The following is a 13,584-nucleotide window of genomic DNA, read 5'->3' on the forward strand; positions in this document are numbered from 1 at the left end:
GGTCAGTCAGTGATTGCTGAATGTACTTGAAATATGAATGAAATTGTACAAGCATTTTCGTATGGGACAATGAAAGGACAGATTGACCATATATTTCTGTTGCCTACTCTCCTCAGAATTAGGCTGCCTTATTAGGCAGTTATATCTTGAAATAACTGTAATTGTCCTGTTTTTACTCAATACAGTACAAAATATAAGAACTACAATACGCAATAAATACAGTCCGTACATTACACAATGTACACTACAATACAATTTATAATACAATATAACATACAACACCAGGAGCGTGAGTGTCATGAATGATATAAATGCTAAATTATAAGTGATATATGGTATTGCACAGTAGGTAAGTGGTAATATGATAAAAGTAGTCAACACTGACAGCAGTGGTAGTGCAGTGTTGAGTGCAATAACAGTACAACAGTCCAACAACTGTACAATAACTACAGTGTCTTGTGGTTAGAGGTTTGCCCAAAAATTCTCTGTTGACTCTCACTTCAACACATCAACCCAGTCTGATGTCTCCAAGTGTGTAGCGTGTGTAGACTATTATGTTACCTATATGCTAACTTTAACTTGCTTTACCACTGAGTCCCCATTCATTGTCAATGCGCCCCCTAGCGGCACAAAGTCAACGTTACAGTGTGACTAACTAACGAACGAACGAACTAACGGATGGAGACCGATCCGTAGTCCCCCCTTTGGTGGGGGACAAATATGCCTTATGATACAGTTGACTATTATGTTGCCTTGGTTTCCCGTATTTGATTTATCTTTATTTCCTTGACAGCAGTTGTGGCGGCTGCAGTAGAGCATAAAATATACCTCCCACTTTCTTGGTCAAGGAAACCGCACACAGGCTCAGCAAGCTAACGGTCTTGTCCTTGTGATTCAACTGCGAGGCTCTTTTCCCGGGCAAAGCCCCTGAACCTGTTTTGGATTTAGCCATACAGAGCCTGAATAGGGGCACTGAGGAAATGCATTGTCGGGGTTTCTTCGATTCCGCCCCGCAACATGGATAATGATGCATCAGCCAGTGAGTGGAGAGCGCTCTGGTGGAGGTTGTTTATGTGGAGTGCTGGTTTAGGGTTCCGCCCACTGAGTTCTCTGATCGCAGGGCAGACAGGCAGAGTGTAAAATGGCGCACAGCTGTCGGTGGCGGTTCCCCGCTCGGCCCGGAGGGAGCAGCAACTCCGGTACCGGGAGGAGAGCGGGCCGAATCAGGGTCACTGCCTCTCTCCGGAGTGTCCCGGGGACCCACCCTAACGTGGCTGGTCTCGGACCCGGGTTTGATGCTGCACTACAGGTCTCTTCTGTTATCGGCAGCAACCTGCAGAAATTTCGGGATGTTTTGGGGGAATCGAGTGACTCGAGCAGCGGGGAGGTAAGCACAGCACAGGACAGGACCAGTCTGATGGTAACACGGGAGCATCGGATAGACAACAGCGGACAAGGTGTACTCGGAGACCCATTTCTTACGGTTGAAATGAGGAGCTAACAGTTACAGTCTTTGCCAAATGTTGACCATCTTTTCCTGTTCCTAAGTGTGGCTGCTGAGCAAACTTGTCATTGCTAGGATGCTCAGTAACTTTCAGTTGGCTGTCTGGCCTTTATCGTCATAGTGTAGCTGGAAACAAGACAAATGCCAAATTGCTCTCCGATTTATGTGATCCCAACAGTTTTGTTGGAAAGAAAGTTTTCTATATATCAGTGGAGTGTGAGCTTAGGCTATATCCACACACACTTTAGACGGATTGTTGCTAGCGTCAGTCTGCTAGCCAGCAGCTTATAAGCAGTGTAAGATAGACTAATCAGTTTTTTTCTAGTTAATTAAACCGTACAATATAGTTAACATATAGCACATAGCCTATCTATGTGACTGTTATGGGTTGCACGGTTCTAGTTGCAACTAACTGGCTTACTTGACATTAGCTTGACTGAAGCCTTTAAAGCTGGGCATATGTTGCCTACAAGTTGAGCCTTTCGTGTACACATACCATGTACAGTCTTGTATTAAAATGAATTACCCACAGCGAGATATTTAGTCAAATTTATGTTAAAGACGTGTCCTAAAAATGCAATAGCTCGGGACCTTCCTGATAGCGTGTGATGTGTTTGAAAACAAAACATGTCAACTTGAAGGGACAAGAAACCAGAATTGTGGTTTGTAGCTAACTTAGCCTCTAACTGTCTACCTGGTCTCCCAGAAGAGCTCGTCAGAAATCACTTTACTTGTTTCCAAATGTCCGTAGGGTAACGTTTGGTTGCTGGCTAAATAGCTTATTATTTATTTCAGGAGCTCTAGGGCAGTCTGCTTGCAGTGAGGTGTCAACCTTCGGACGGGGCTTAGCTAACCTAGCTAGTTGGCTAGCTAGCAAGCTAGCTGTCTACATCTCACAGCTAAAACTAGACCTTTATTTTCCTGTGTACTCGCTGGTAAAGTTGCAGGTTTGTTCGGGAGGTTGTCTTGTTTACTGCTGGCCGGTATATTGCTAAGCAGTGGGATAAGCATTGTAGCTAAAGTTAGGGGAGCTCGCACACAACTAAATCATTTCCAATGCTATTATAGTGTTTAGCTAGAGCAGCTACCATGCTACGCACTACGCCACGCTAGCCATTGGGGCTATTGCTGATGCATAGGAAAATGGGAGGTGGACATGTTTTTCCCCCTCTCCACACAGTGCGTAGCTAGTACCAAAATAATATCGGGTTTATAGCTAATGCTAGGTGATGACGTCTGATACAGAGCCACATTCTTGAAATCAGTCTCTTGAATGTTAAGCTGCTAACAAGGATATCGGGAGGGTTTGGTATCTTAAATTTCCTCATTTGATCAATGGAATAGACTGGCTACTGACAGTGCGCTTGTAGGCTGGCTACAATAACAACGAGCCCCTTCTTGACGGACCTTGTGATGTGGGGGTGTGTTCGCTTTAGCGAACTACCATCTTCCTTTTTCATGATGAGCAGCACGCGTTCATTGCAGTGGGAGTAGACTGGGGATATTTACCACTGTAGCTTCAGTGCTCTAGTCTGATCATACGAGATTGTTCACTTGGTTGAAGCACAGTAGTATTTACATACATACCAGCAGGACTTTTTTACTATGAAATATCATTCTGAACTTCAACACATTTGAACATAATATTAGATATTGGCGTTAACTGTGTGAACCACCAGAGCAGTCAGACCTTACAGAATATGGGAAACATCTCCTGTAACATCTTTTCCCACAGTTTTATCTTTGGTTTATATTCATGCTTTTTACTGTTCTGGACATGAATTTCATTTTAACTACATCAAATATAGAACAGACTTTGTGGGCCAACAGCTTTTAGGTAAAGCAGCTGGAAGCCCCTATCACCAAAGACTCACAATGAGTGAAAATATAGCAGTATCTGGGATGTGGAGAGACAGACAGGATCATTAAATCCCGGTGGAACTTGAAGCCTGTGGAAGTTGCGGACACAGCATGGTGATTTCATTGAGAGGCGATGTAGTGCCTGCCTGGCCAGACCGGGGCAGGATTGTTCAGGCTCGCTGCAGCCTGCTGAGCCCACAGGGCAACCCTGAACAGAACAGAGCGCCAGCCGGACACTTGGCCACCCCTCCTTCTTCCATCCAGGCAGAAAGACCCAAATCCACTTCAGACACACACGGCCCCGTCTGAGAGGCAGAGCAACTTTTCTTCTGACAGCTGCCACTTTGGAATAGATTACTAAGCCTATTGGTGTGGCTCAAAAGGGTGCTTGTCGGCTGTTGCTGTCCAAATGGAGGCATTTGTTAGCTTTTGTATGTGTGTGTTGGAGATTCATTTTCTTGATCCAGCCAAATTGTCGTTCCTTGTTTTGGTGCTGAGTGCAGTCAGTGTTGACTTTGTGTGAATGTGTGCCCCCCCCCCACCCCATCCCCACTGTTCATCTAATCAGACTTTGAGTCGTTTTCCCTTTTTATTCTTGGTCAATATACCTTGCCTTCTGCTGCGTTCATTCGACTCACAGATTATGACCAATGTCTAATCATTCATGCAAAAGTGCAGCTGAATAGATTTATCAAACCAAACGTCTCTTTGCCCCACTGGTTTGAGAGAAATGGTGTGTTTGAGCGGAAGGGGCTTCAGTCCAGCAGGTGTTTGGCCTATTTAAATGGCAGACCCCCCCCCCCCTACCCGCTTACCCATCCCCGAGACAGCGTGTGGATTGGAGCAGGAAGCTTTGTGTCTGCTTTTATTCTAGCTCTCACAAAGTGCAGGCGGCTGAAAGAGCACAGGCAGGGATATCAAAGGGTGCGGGGCGACCCCTCCTCCCCACGGGACAACGCTGGGAGGAGAATTAGTCACAGACCCTCCCATCCATGGCTTTATTCTGCTACAGCAGGCGGGCAAAGGGCTTTCACCTCTGTTTTAGGAGTTGCCTGGCTGAGAGAAAGGCGGCAATTGTGTCGTCTTTCTTTTTCTTTCTGTGTGTGTGTGTGTGTGTGTGTGTGGAGGGGGTGGGGGGGTGTCCCTCAGACTTTATGTCCCTTATTGCACTTAGGAGTAGGCGTGTCTTCTTTGTCTTTATTTTGATTAGAGCTCCAATTCACACTGCCTGCTTGGGTGGGTGGGTGTGTGTGTCTGTGTGCCTGCCAGTCTGTGTGTGTGTTTGTGTGTGCATGTGAGAGAGAGTGTGTGTGTGTGCGTGCATGCCAACCAGTCTGCTTGCATGTGTCCATGACTATCTCAGTCTTCTTGGGTGTGAGGTGTAGGAAGAAGAGGCATCTTGTCCTGGGAAGTGTTTGTTTGGTGTGTACGCCACAGAGCAAATGTGAAGCAGTTGCACTTTGTCTTGGGGCACTTGAAAAAACAAATGTCTACCTTTTGCTCGGGACTGATGCGGGGGCCACAAAACAGTGTCACAACATGATTTACACTGGGGGGGGAGGAGTCATTTGCTGCTGAGTAAGGTTGTAATTACTGATAAATAAGATAGAAACCTTAACTTAAATCAGCTGTAGTATTTTGTGGTTTGTCATTGACGGGACTGATTCTTGGAATTACTCTTTAGAAGCGATGTGTCATCAGAAGGGCATATAGGAGTATGAGCTCATCACCAGGAAGGGATGAGGCATATACCCTTTTTACACCAAAATCAGCGCGTATATGCAGGTTTTTTCTGCCTTCAGTGTGAAAGGGTACAATCGGCATTCATTCCCGGGTCAAATTACTCTGCAGTAGTCACGGGTATTTATCGGCTCCAGCTCCGATCGGCAGTGATGGAAACATGACACCCGGGTGAACATGCTAATTTTCGCCGCGACGCTATGATGCGCGTTGAAGTTCTGTAAGTTATTGTTATTTATTTATTTTTATATATATATGGCTGTCGGAACTGACGTCTGGTAACTTACTACACCACTCTGCTGCTCCAAACATCAGTAGCTTGTTCTTCTTAGGGGATTAAGCCCTCACTACCATCATAATATCACTGCTACATGGAACGCTGCATAATTCCAACCGTTAATAATAATTCCGTTGCACCCATAAGGTCCGATGACGTCATACTGCATAATAATTAGCCATGTGCTTCTGTTTGTTTGAGAAATGAGGGGAGAAAATTCGGAATAATGGGCCGTCGGAACAATGGCATGGCACCGTTCAGTTGGCGTTGAGTTTGAAAGAGACTGAAGTAAAAGATATAAAAAAGTAACCACCGTAAATTGTGACTGGCCTCCATGCTGTTTTCTACTGTTTACTAACCCTGTTTTCCGGGGCGCGTTCGTGACGTCGAACGTGACACACCACAAAAAAAACAGAAAGGCAAACTCGTCTACTGGCAATGTGAAAGGAGTCAATCGCCTATTTTTAGCAGGTTTACCCGCGTTGAAAAAACCTGCATATACGCGCTAATTTTGGTGTAAAAGGGTATTAGAGAAATATTTGATGTCCCCCTTGTCCCTCTGAATCTCATCCCCATCTTCCATATTTTCCCCCTCTGCTTGCTCTGATGTGCTCCTGTCTTGAAGTGGGGGGAAATCTTTTCTACTGTACCTCTATCTTCCACTTATTTCCTTTCATTCCACTTCGCTGTGATATGCGGTCATCTCAGGATCGGAGGAATATTTTGTTACTCTTATTATTACCATTATAGAACACTGTGGCTCGAACCCTTGCAATCATTATTAGTGCTGAAATGATTAGTTGATTTAATTGATTAGTCAATCCACAGAAAATTAATGGAATATAATTTTGATGATTGGTTTTTGTCATTTATTAAGTAAAAATACCAAACATTTGTTGGTTACAGCTTCACAAATGCTAAGATTTGCTTGCTTTTCTCTGTTTCATATCATTGTAAAATGAATACTTTGTGATTCTCTTGGCTGCTAGTCAGACTAAGTAAGCAATTTTTAAAAAAAATTTTAAGATTGTTTTTTGGTCTTTAATAGAGTTTTTAGTTTATAGTAAAGAGAGACCGAAAAGATTGGGGAGAGAGAGGGATGACATAGGGCTGGGCGATAATTCAATATTATCATTTATCGTCTTTCAGTGGAATCATATCATGATGATATGAAGATATTTTGATATCGTGACACATTTCTGCTGTCTAAATTGACGATGATGAGCAAATTCTACTTAAAAACTCTCATAAAATGAGGTATGGTAGGAATATTATTTGAATATTTCTGTTTTGTTTGACATCACACCTAACATTACCATTCGGTTTAATGAGATGAACATTCATTTGATTATTCAACATGATTTTGCATACATGAACCATATTGTGATATATATTGATATCGAGAAAAATCCTTATGATTATCGTGATATTGATTTCAACCATATCGCCCAGCCCTAGGATGACATGTGACAAAATGTCCCGGCCACATTCGAACCCAGGACGCCATAGTTACACGGAATGTGCCTGAGACCACTTTCCTGTCTCTTTCTACTTTGGTCCATGCATCAAATATAAAATTGGTAAAAACCTTTCATCATACTCAAACTCAGTAAATCCTGCATATATATATATTTTTTAACTAAACCACTTTTCTTTAAACAATTTTAAAATTCTAAAACATTTATGACAAGAAAAACTTGTGATGATACTAATTGCATTTTAGATCGCAATTGCGATATTCTGTCAAATAATTGCAATTTGATTTTATGTCAATATCTTTCAGCGCTACTGTACAGTATCATCTCAAAATACTTTCTGGAGGATTAAAAGAATAAGTCAAGACTGATTTAGTTGTCTGTAATGGTAGGCTAATTACAGGCAACATTGACACTCTCTAGACATGCAGTGTGCATTGTGAAGAATTTTTTCCACTTGCCAGGTTGGGCCAGTAGGTCAGAGTTGTACTTGCCCCTCGTATGTTTTCATTCGCCCAGCAGGCAAAAATGAAAATAACCAGGATTTTAATAAATTTAAGTAATTTATTACTATAAAATGTTCAGAATATAGGTTAGAACTATGAAATTACAGAAACAACTGAGAGAAATTGATAATGGCATCCAATCTGAATGGTCAGAAGAAGCACAACAGAGAAGATAGTGGGCCAATGGCAGAGCAGAGAGGCAAAGATAACAGGCTTATCACTGGGTGAGAAATGGTAATACCAGATACTTTTGGCCCTGTGACTGACCAAACAAGTGTCCCAAATAAGTTGGAGATGCGTGCGTGTTTGTGCACCACCTGAAATTTAAACAACCTGGATGGCGCTGCAGCACCTCCATCCAGGATTGGCTGAAAAAAGAGGAACTGGAGCAACCGGCTAATTCCAGTGGTTTTTGTTTTTTTCTTACTGGGGTATGTGGAGAGCTGAATTTTCCTCCAACACCACTAAAGTACTGGAGTTTTCAGGCATGTGGCTATAGTGGTGATAGGTATTGATGGTGTCTGATATCAATATAATTTAGAGTTAGCTTCAATGAGAATTAAAGTGGATACAGACAACTTTTCAACTTTCCCCCCGTTGTCCCCCTCTAGCGTTTCTAGTGGTATTGTTGTTTGCGCCGCTGTCGCAAAGACAACTGGATCGCTTTCTGTTAGAGCCTAGCCCTGTGCAATAGAACAAACCATCTGTCTGCTTATCAACTCCTTCATCATAACACAATATGGTAACTTTCACCACTGCTCATTTTAGAAAGGCCACTGCAAGAAAACGTGTTCTTTGTTTAGATTATCAAACAGACAATGGATCATTTGTTTGTTTCTGGCTGCTAGCGTTAGCGTTAGCTAGCATAGCTAGCGTTAGCAACATGGCTAACGTTGCTAACGCTAGCAGTCAGAAACAAACATAGTTAGATGTCAAACATAGATGTTTGTTCCAGAAACAAACATAGATGTTTGTTTCTGGCTGGTCCTGGCTTCCTTGTAGCTCCTGGTTCGTTTTCTGGCTGCTAGCAGTAGCGTTAGCAACATGGCTAATGCTACCAATAGCTACCGGGGAAAACTATCCTATTCCTATTTTGGTTGCGCAGCGGATGATGCACTTCCTTTGTGCCGTAAATCAAGCCTTCATTCTCCCGGGAGATCGTACCCGGTGGCAGACAGAATTGCATAGTGAAAGCAAGGCTTATAGGGAACCAATCTAAACGCCGATGGTGTCATTATTCTATAGTCATTACACTGTGCAATCAACATTTACTTCATAACGATACGTTAAAGCAAAAAAGTTGTCTATAGGGTCTTTAAGGACGGGCACCAGACAGCATCAACAGGTCTCATCTGAAGGAGCGAGTTCTCGGCATGTTTGAATTTAAACCCACACAATGAGCACAGGAGGTGACTTTATGCAAAATAATATATTTATTACTAAACTAAAGCACACTCAATAATCAGGTAAATACAAGTGAATATAGTACAGTATATACAAGAGGTATACCTATAAATTATGATGAATCAATGGCAATAGGAGTAGATGATCATGTGAACATGCAATACTGATAATTAAACCAACATTTCAGCAGACACAATCATGGAAGATGAGCAGTGGAAGACATGAGTCAGCAACGATAGCAATAAAGGGGCGACAGTATAACTATCTGGAAAACTGGCTTAAATGAATCCCTGAATAACTGACTGGTTACTATAACTATAAGGAGCTGTAATAAAGTGTGTGATATGTGTGTGAAGTGTGAATGTAATGGAACAGCTATGTGTGATGTATGATATGATGCCCAGTGGACAATGATCAGTACACACGACACCAGCGGAGGTCCAGAGGGAAATGAAGCACGTGAGGCTGGGAGTCTGTGAGGAGTCTCGGCTCGACGAGGTGCTGGAGGATGAAGACCCGACGTCTGTTCAGTTGATCTCAGCAGGCCACAACAGAGTGAAGCACATAGGCTGGACAGGGCTGTGGGTCTCTCAAGGCTGAGTTAAACTCGGCAAGATAACTGATAGCGAGGTTGTAGTAGGCAGGACACAGACACACGTGCTGGTGTGTGTGTGTGTGTGTGTGTGTATTTGTCAGGCAGACAGACAAGGCAGCAAGTCTTTCTTCACTTTTTCGGATGAAACAGGCTTTCTACTTGGCTTTCTACGTTAGCACACTTGTCGCGACCACGTAAAGTGCATGAAATCTGCATTGTAAATGTGTGTGTTTGGTTTTGTTGTGATCAGTTCAGGGGTGTGGGCGTGGGCTGGCATGTCTAGTGTTACGGCTCATTACATATGCATGAAACCCTAATTTTGGTTTCCAGATCTATCCAATATAATTGACTGTGGTAACATTAACATTATTAAACTCAGCACAAATTCCTGGACACTTTAATATCAAACATGGCTATCTAACCCCCTATAATATAAAGAAATTGAATAATGCAAATAACTATTATATAAAACATCCCAGTTACACATAAAATTAGACATATACATTAGAGTCCACCACAATGTGATACCCAAGGTTTCATGAGTCTGTATCAAAGATTTCTTCTGATTTTGGATACATTCCAATGTGTCTCCTTTCAGACTCTCTGTCTCTTCGGGGATTAACAAAGACACTGCTGAGTGTTGGAGTTTTATGGTTATTTACCAGGACTGTTCCTTGATACCAGCTTTTAGGGGTGGAAATGAGGTAAATTACATTGAGGTCAGTGCCCTTTCCTTTCGATCTCACAGTCTTCCCCCACCATACTGATCTGTTATCAGGGAGGAGGCTCACACAAAATGCACAGGGCCTTTCCAGATGTAAGATGACAATGATGGTGTGGGTGCAGTTACTACATGGCCATCATGAGAAGTGCGAGAAACATGAACACAGAGGTGCACAAACTGCATGTCTGAGAGTCTTGCATGTCTAGCCATGTGTGAACCAGGCCTTACTGCCACCAGGCCGCCAGGCAGTCCTTATTGTCGAACCCTGCATATGGATTCTCTGGATGTTTGAGATGAATTAAGCTCTCTTCAAGTTTATCAACTATCCCAGGGGTTCTGAGTTAACGATCAGTTGCGCGACTTGATGTGGCAGAGTGGGGTTTCAGTGGTGGCGGAGAGCTGCGTTTGTATGTGTGTGTGCAGCCACTGGTGTGATTGCTCTCTTATTCTCTGCCTGCTGTTTCAGATGAGTACTGCTGACAGTTGGTGAGAAAGTCTAGTTGAAGTCTGTAGCCCATCATTTATAATCTGTTTGATTTCTTCTTCAGGCGATCTCGATGAAACAAAGTAACAGTCCCATTAACTTTCTCACCTCGCCCACGCACTGTCAAATTGACACAGCACTGAGCACCTCAAACAAAATACACATCCGTTTAATGTTTGCCAGGGACAGGCCCTTGTGCCATCAGAAAAAAATGTAGCTTCCACAATGAATCAGATTGGTCTCTTCTTAAGCTCAGCCTTTTCTTTTTTTCTTTTTTCAGGGCCACGTAATTCATGCACTGAACAGTTAGATAAGATGTTACAGAACAGCAGGAAGGAAGACCACTTATAGGTTTGCATGATGAGGGTGATGGAAACAGAAAACCAGCAGAGAGGCAGGAGAACTTTGAGCAGTAGCTAATCCATGTATCCGTCCTTGTATCCTCCTCTGCCAATGGAATAGATTAGAATAGTGAAAAGAGAAACTCAGGACTTCTCAGCAACCCTTTATCTCCTGCATGTACTGATCTTTACCTCGCGAGTCTACTACAGTGTTTGTTTACTTCTTAGAGTTGCCTCCCTACCAGCCTGCTTGCCCTGCTATTGAGCTCATGGCGAGCCTTGTGTTTCACACGCGGCTGCTCTGTGCTCAGCAGCCAGTGGGCGGGGAGAGTGAGTGAGTATGTGTTTCAGAGCATGGCAAGGAGCAGGAACAGGGGGAGGAAAGGAGAGTCTTGTAGTGTGTGGGAGGCCTGTTTAGATTGGGATTTAACTAGCTTCTGCGTGAGCATGTTGAACCCCCAAACCCCTTTCATCCTCGGTGCTCCCAGGAGACGCTCCAGCTCCCAGCTCCCAGCTCCCAGCTCCCTCTGTTGTTGATGGAGCATGTGGTCAAGATGCTGCTTCCTTGTCTCTCTTTCTCTCACTCTTTCCTCAACCCTCCTCCTTTCCTCACTTGTGTTTCCTTGCTTGCTTGCGCTCCCCTCCCCCGCATTCTCACTCGTATGTTCTGCTTGTTTACATCTTGCTGTGCAGTTCACGCGCAGGGGGTGTGTTTGTGTTTCACACTAAAGGGGAGTATTTGTGGCTGACGCAGAAGGAGGGGGGGGGTGCATCTGTGTGCTTGCATTGCGGTGTGTGTGTGTGTGTGTGTGTGTGTGTGTGTGTATGTGTGCGCGTGTAAATGTGCTTGCCACTTATGCGTTTGCCCGTGGAAGAGAGTGTTGTGATGTCATTGAGCGCTACTCACACTAGCACAGCGAGTCAGAGCTGTCCGCTGGTACTCCGCCCCCCTCAGCTCTGCAACAACACCTACCAGCAGCAGCTTGCTCGAGAGGAGAGGAGAGGATGTTGGAATTACTGTGAGGAAAGGGGAAGAGGAGAGAACGCATGGAGACAGAAAGTAGATAGGAAAGGATAGAAGAAGATGCTCAAATGCACTGAGAGGAGTGGAGGATGCTTAGACTAGTAGTGACTGCCAGGATAAATAGCAGTACTGACTGCCTGTTTGTGTTTGTTTATATGTAGGACAGATGATGAAAGTGAGAGGTTTGTGGCAGCTCACAAATGCTGAATTATTTTTTGATGAGATGCAACAGGAGTATGTATTCTTCTGAACCACTGAAGCTGTCATACTCTCATTTAGTTTTCAGTTATTCACATTGTGACATGTATAACCCTTAGCTGGTGCTTATCAGTTCTGTGTGTCTGTATGTGTGTGCGCACACACATTTTTGTGGACTTCTCTTGGATAGCAGCTGCTCCACAAACTGGGCCGAAGAGACCTCAACTGCATCCCCACATGCTGCTATAAATAAACATGATGAAATGACATACTCACCTCCCCTCTTGAACACACACACACACACACACACACACTGATCGTGAGTAGCAGAGGCACAAATGATAGGCAGAGGATCCTGGAGATGTTAATCATCCTCTGGTTCTCTCCTCCTTCGCTCAGAGGGTACAGGCCCACTGGCCTCTCCCTAGGGCTTACTGAGGCATGAGAGGGAGGACTGATGGAAAGTCTATACACATTCACAGATGCCTATATTGTTTTTTTTGTGTTTAGTAGCAGAACACAGAACTTGCACAGTGGAATTTACACTCAGAAAACAGTACCGCACCTATCATCTATTGAAGTCAGAAAAGATTTACACGTCTAAGTCAATATTTCAATAAATGCATTTGTAACAGCAAACTACTGCAACTGTAAGCAAGATGTGTTTGCTTACATTTTTTGTAGTGCAAGTACAACTTGATGATTACAACTTCTCAAATCTGCCAATGTAGCTTCTCGGATGCTTACTGGTGCATCACAAATGAGGAATCTGCATGCTCTCACTTTTGCTACAGTTCTTCCTCTGCTCACGGGGTCTTGAAAGGACACGTCTGCAGATCACTTTCGCACCAAGTTCTCTGCAAGAATTGTAGCAAAAGTGAAAGTGCACGGATTCACTATTTGTGATGCACAAGACGGCATTTGAAAGGTTGCAATGGCAAGTTGGAGAAGTTGTAATTACTGAGTTGTACTTGCACAAGAAAAATATATTCAAGAAAAAAATATTGCAATATACTTAAAGTGTGTGAAGATTCTCTGCAAGTCTAAATTTTACCATGTAAGTGATCTGATCTGTTTTGCCAAAAAATAAAAACCCTTCATAAATGCCTTTTGTTGTCCAGACCTCATCAACTCTTAAGATTGTCTGGCATATGGGGATGTATTTGTTTGTTGGTTTTCCTTCAACTAGTTATATTACTCTGAAGTAATAACAGGCAGCTGAGGTTTCCGCAGATAGACGGGCCAGTTTCCTTGATTGAAAATTATAGGCCAAGTCTTGTCTAAGCCTGGGAGATCAGGCAGGTATTCGCTCACTCATTCTATTGAAGTTCATTTACTCACCGGTGATTGCTGGTGCTGTCAAAGGAACAAGATTAGTGTTATCCTACAGTCAAACAGATTCTCCATTGAACTGCTTCTCAGTCCAGAACTAGGCTGAAATCTTGTTTGGTT

At 43.4% G+C, this 13,584-nt stretch overlaps 1 protein-coding gene across 3 annotated transcripts in view; it reads left to right on the plus strand.

Moving 5' to 3' along the window:
* Positions 1–1,141: 1,141 nt before the first annotated feature.
* The window catches only part of kmt2a (lysine (K)-specific methyltransferase 2A), a 51,411-nt gene continuing 38,968 nt past the window's right edge, over positions 1,142–13,584 (plus strand). For all 3 annotated transcript variants that reach the window (XM_071520532.1, XM_071520534.1, XM_071520533.1), the window contains exon 1: positions 1,142–1,387. In XM_071520532.1, the coding sequence (XP_071376633.1) occupies positions 1,142–1,387 (246 nt within the window). The remainder of the gene's footprint in view (positions 1,388–13,584) is intronic.

Source organism: Centroberyx affinis, unplaced genomic scaffold (assembly GCF_046629955.1).
Source record: "Centroberyx affinis isolate AG114_WGS23_722 - 3 ecotype Tasmania unplaced genomic scaffold, CSIRO-AGI_Caff_v1 ptg000807l_1, whole genome shotgun sequence".
NCBI classification, from domain to species: domain Eukaryota; kingdom Metazoa; phylum Chordata; class Actinopteri; order Beryciformes; family Berycidae; genus Centroberyx; species Centroberyx affinis.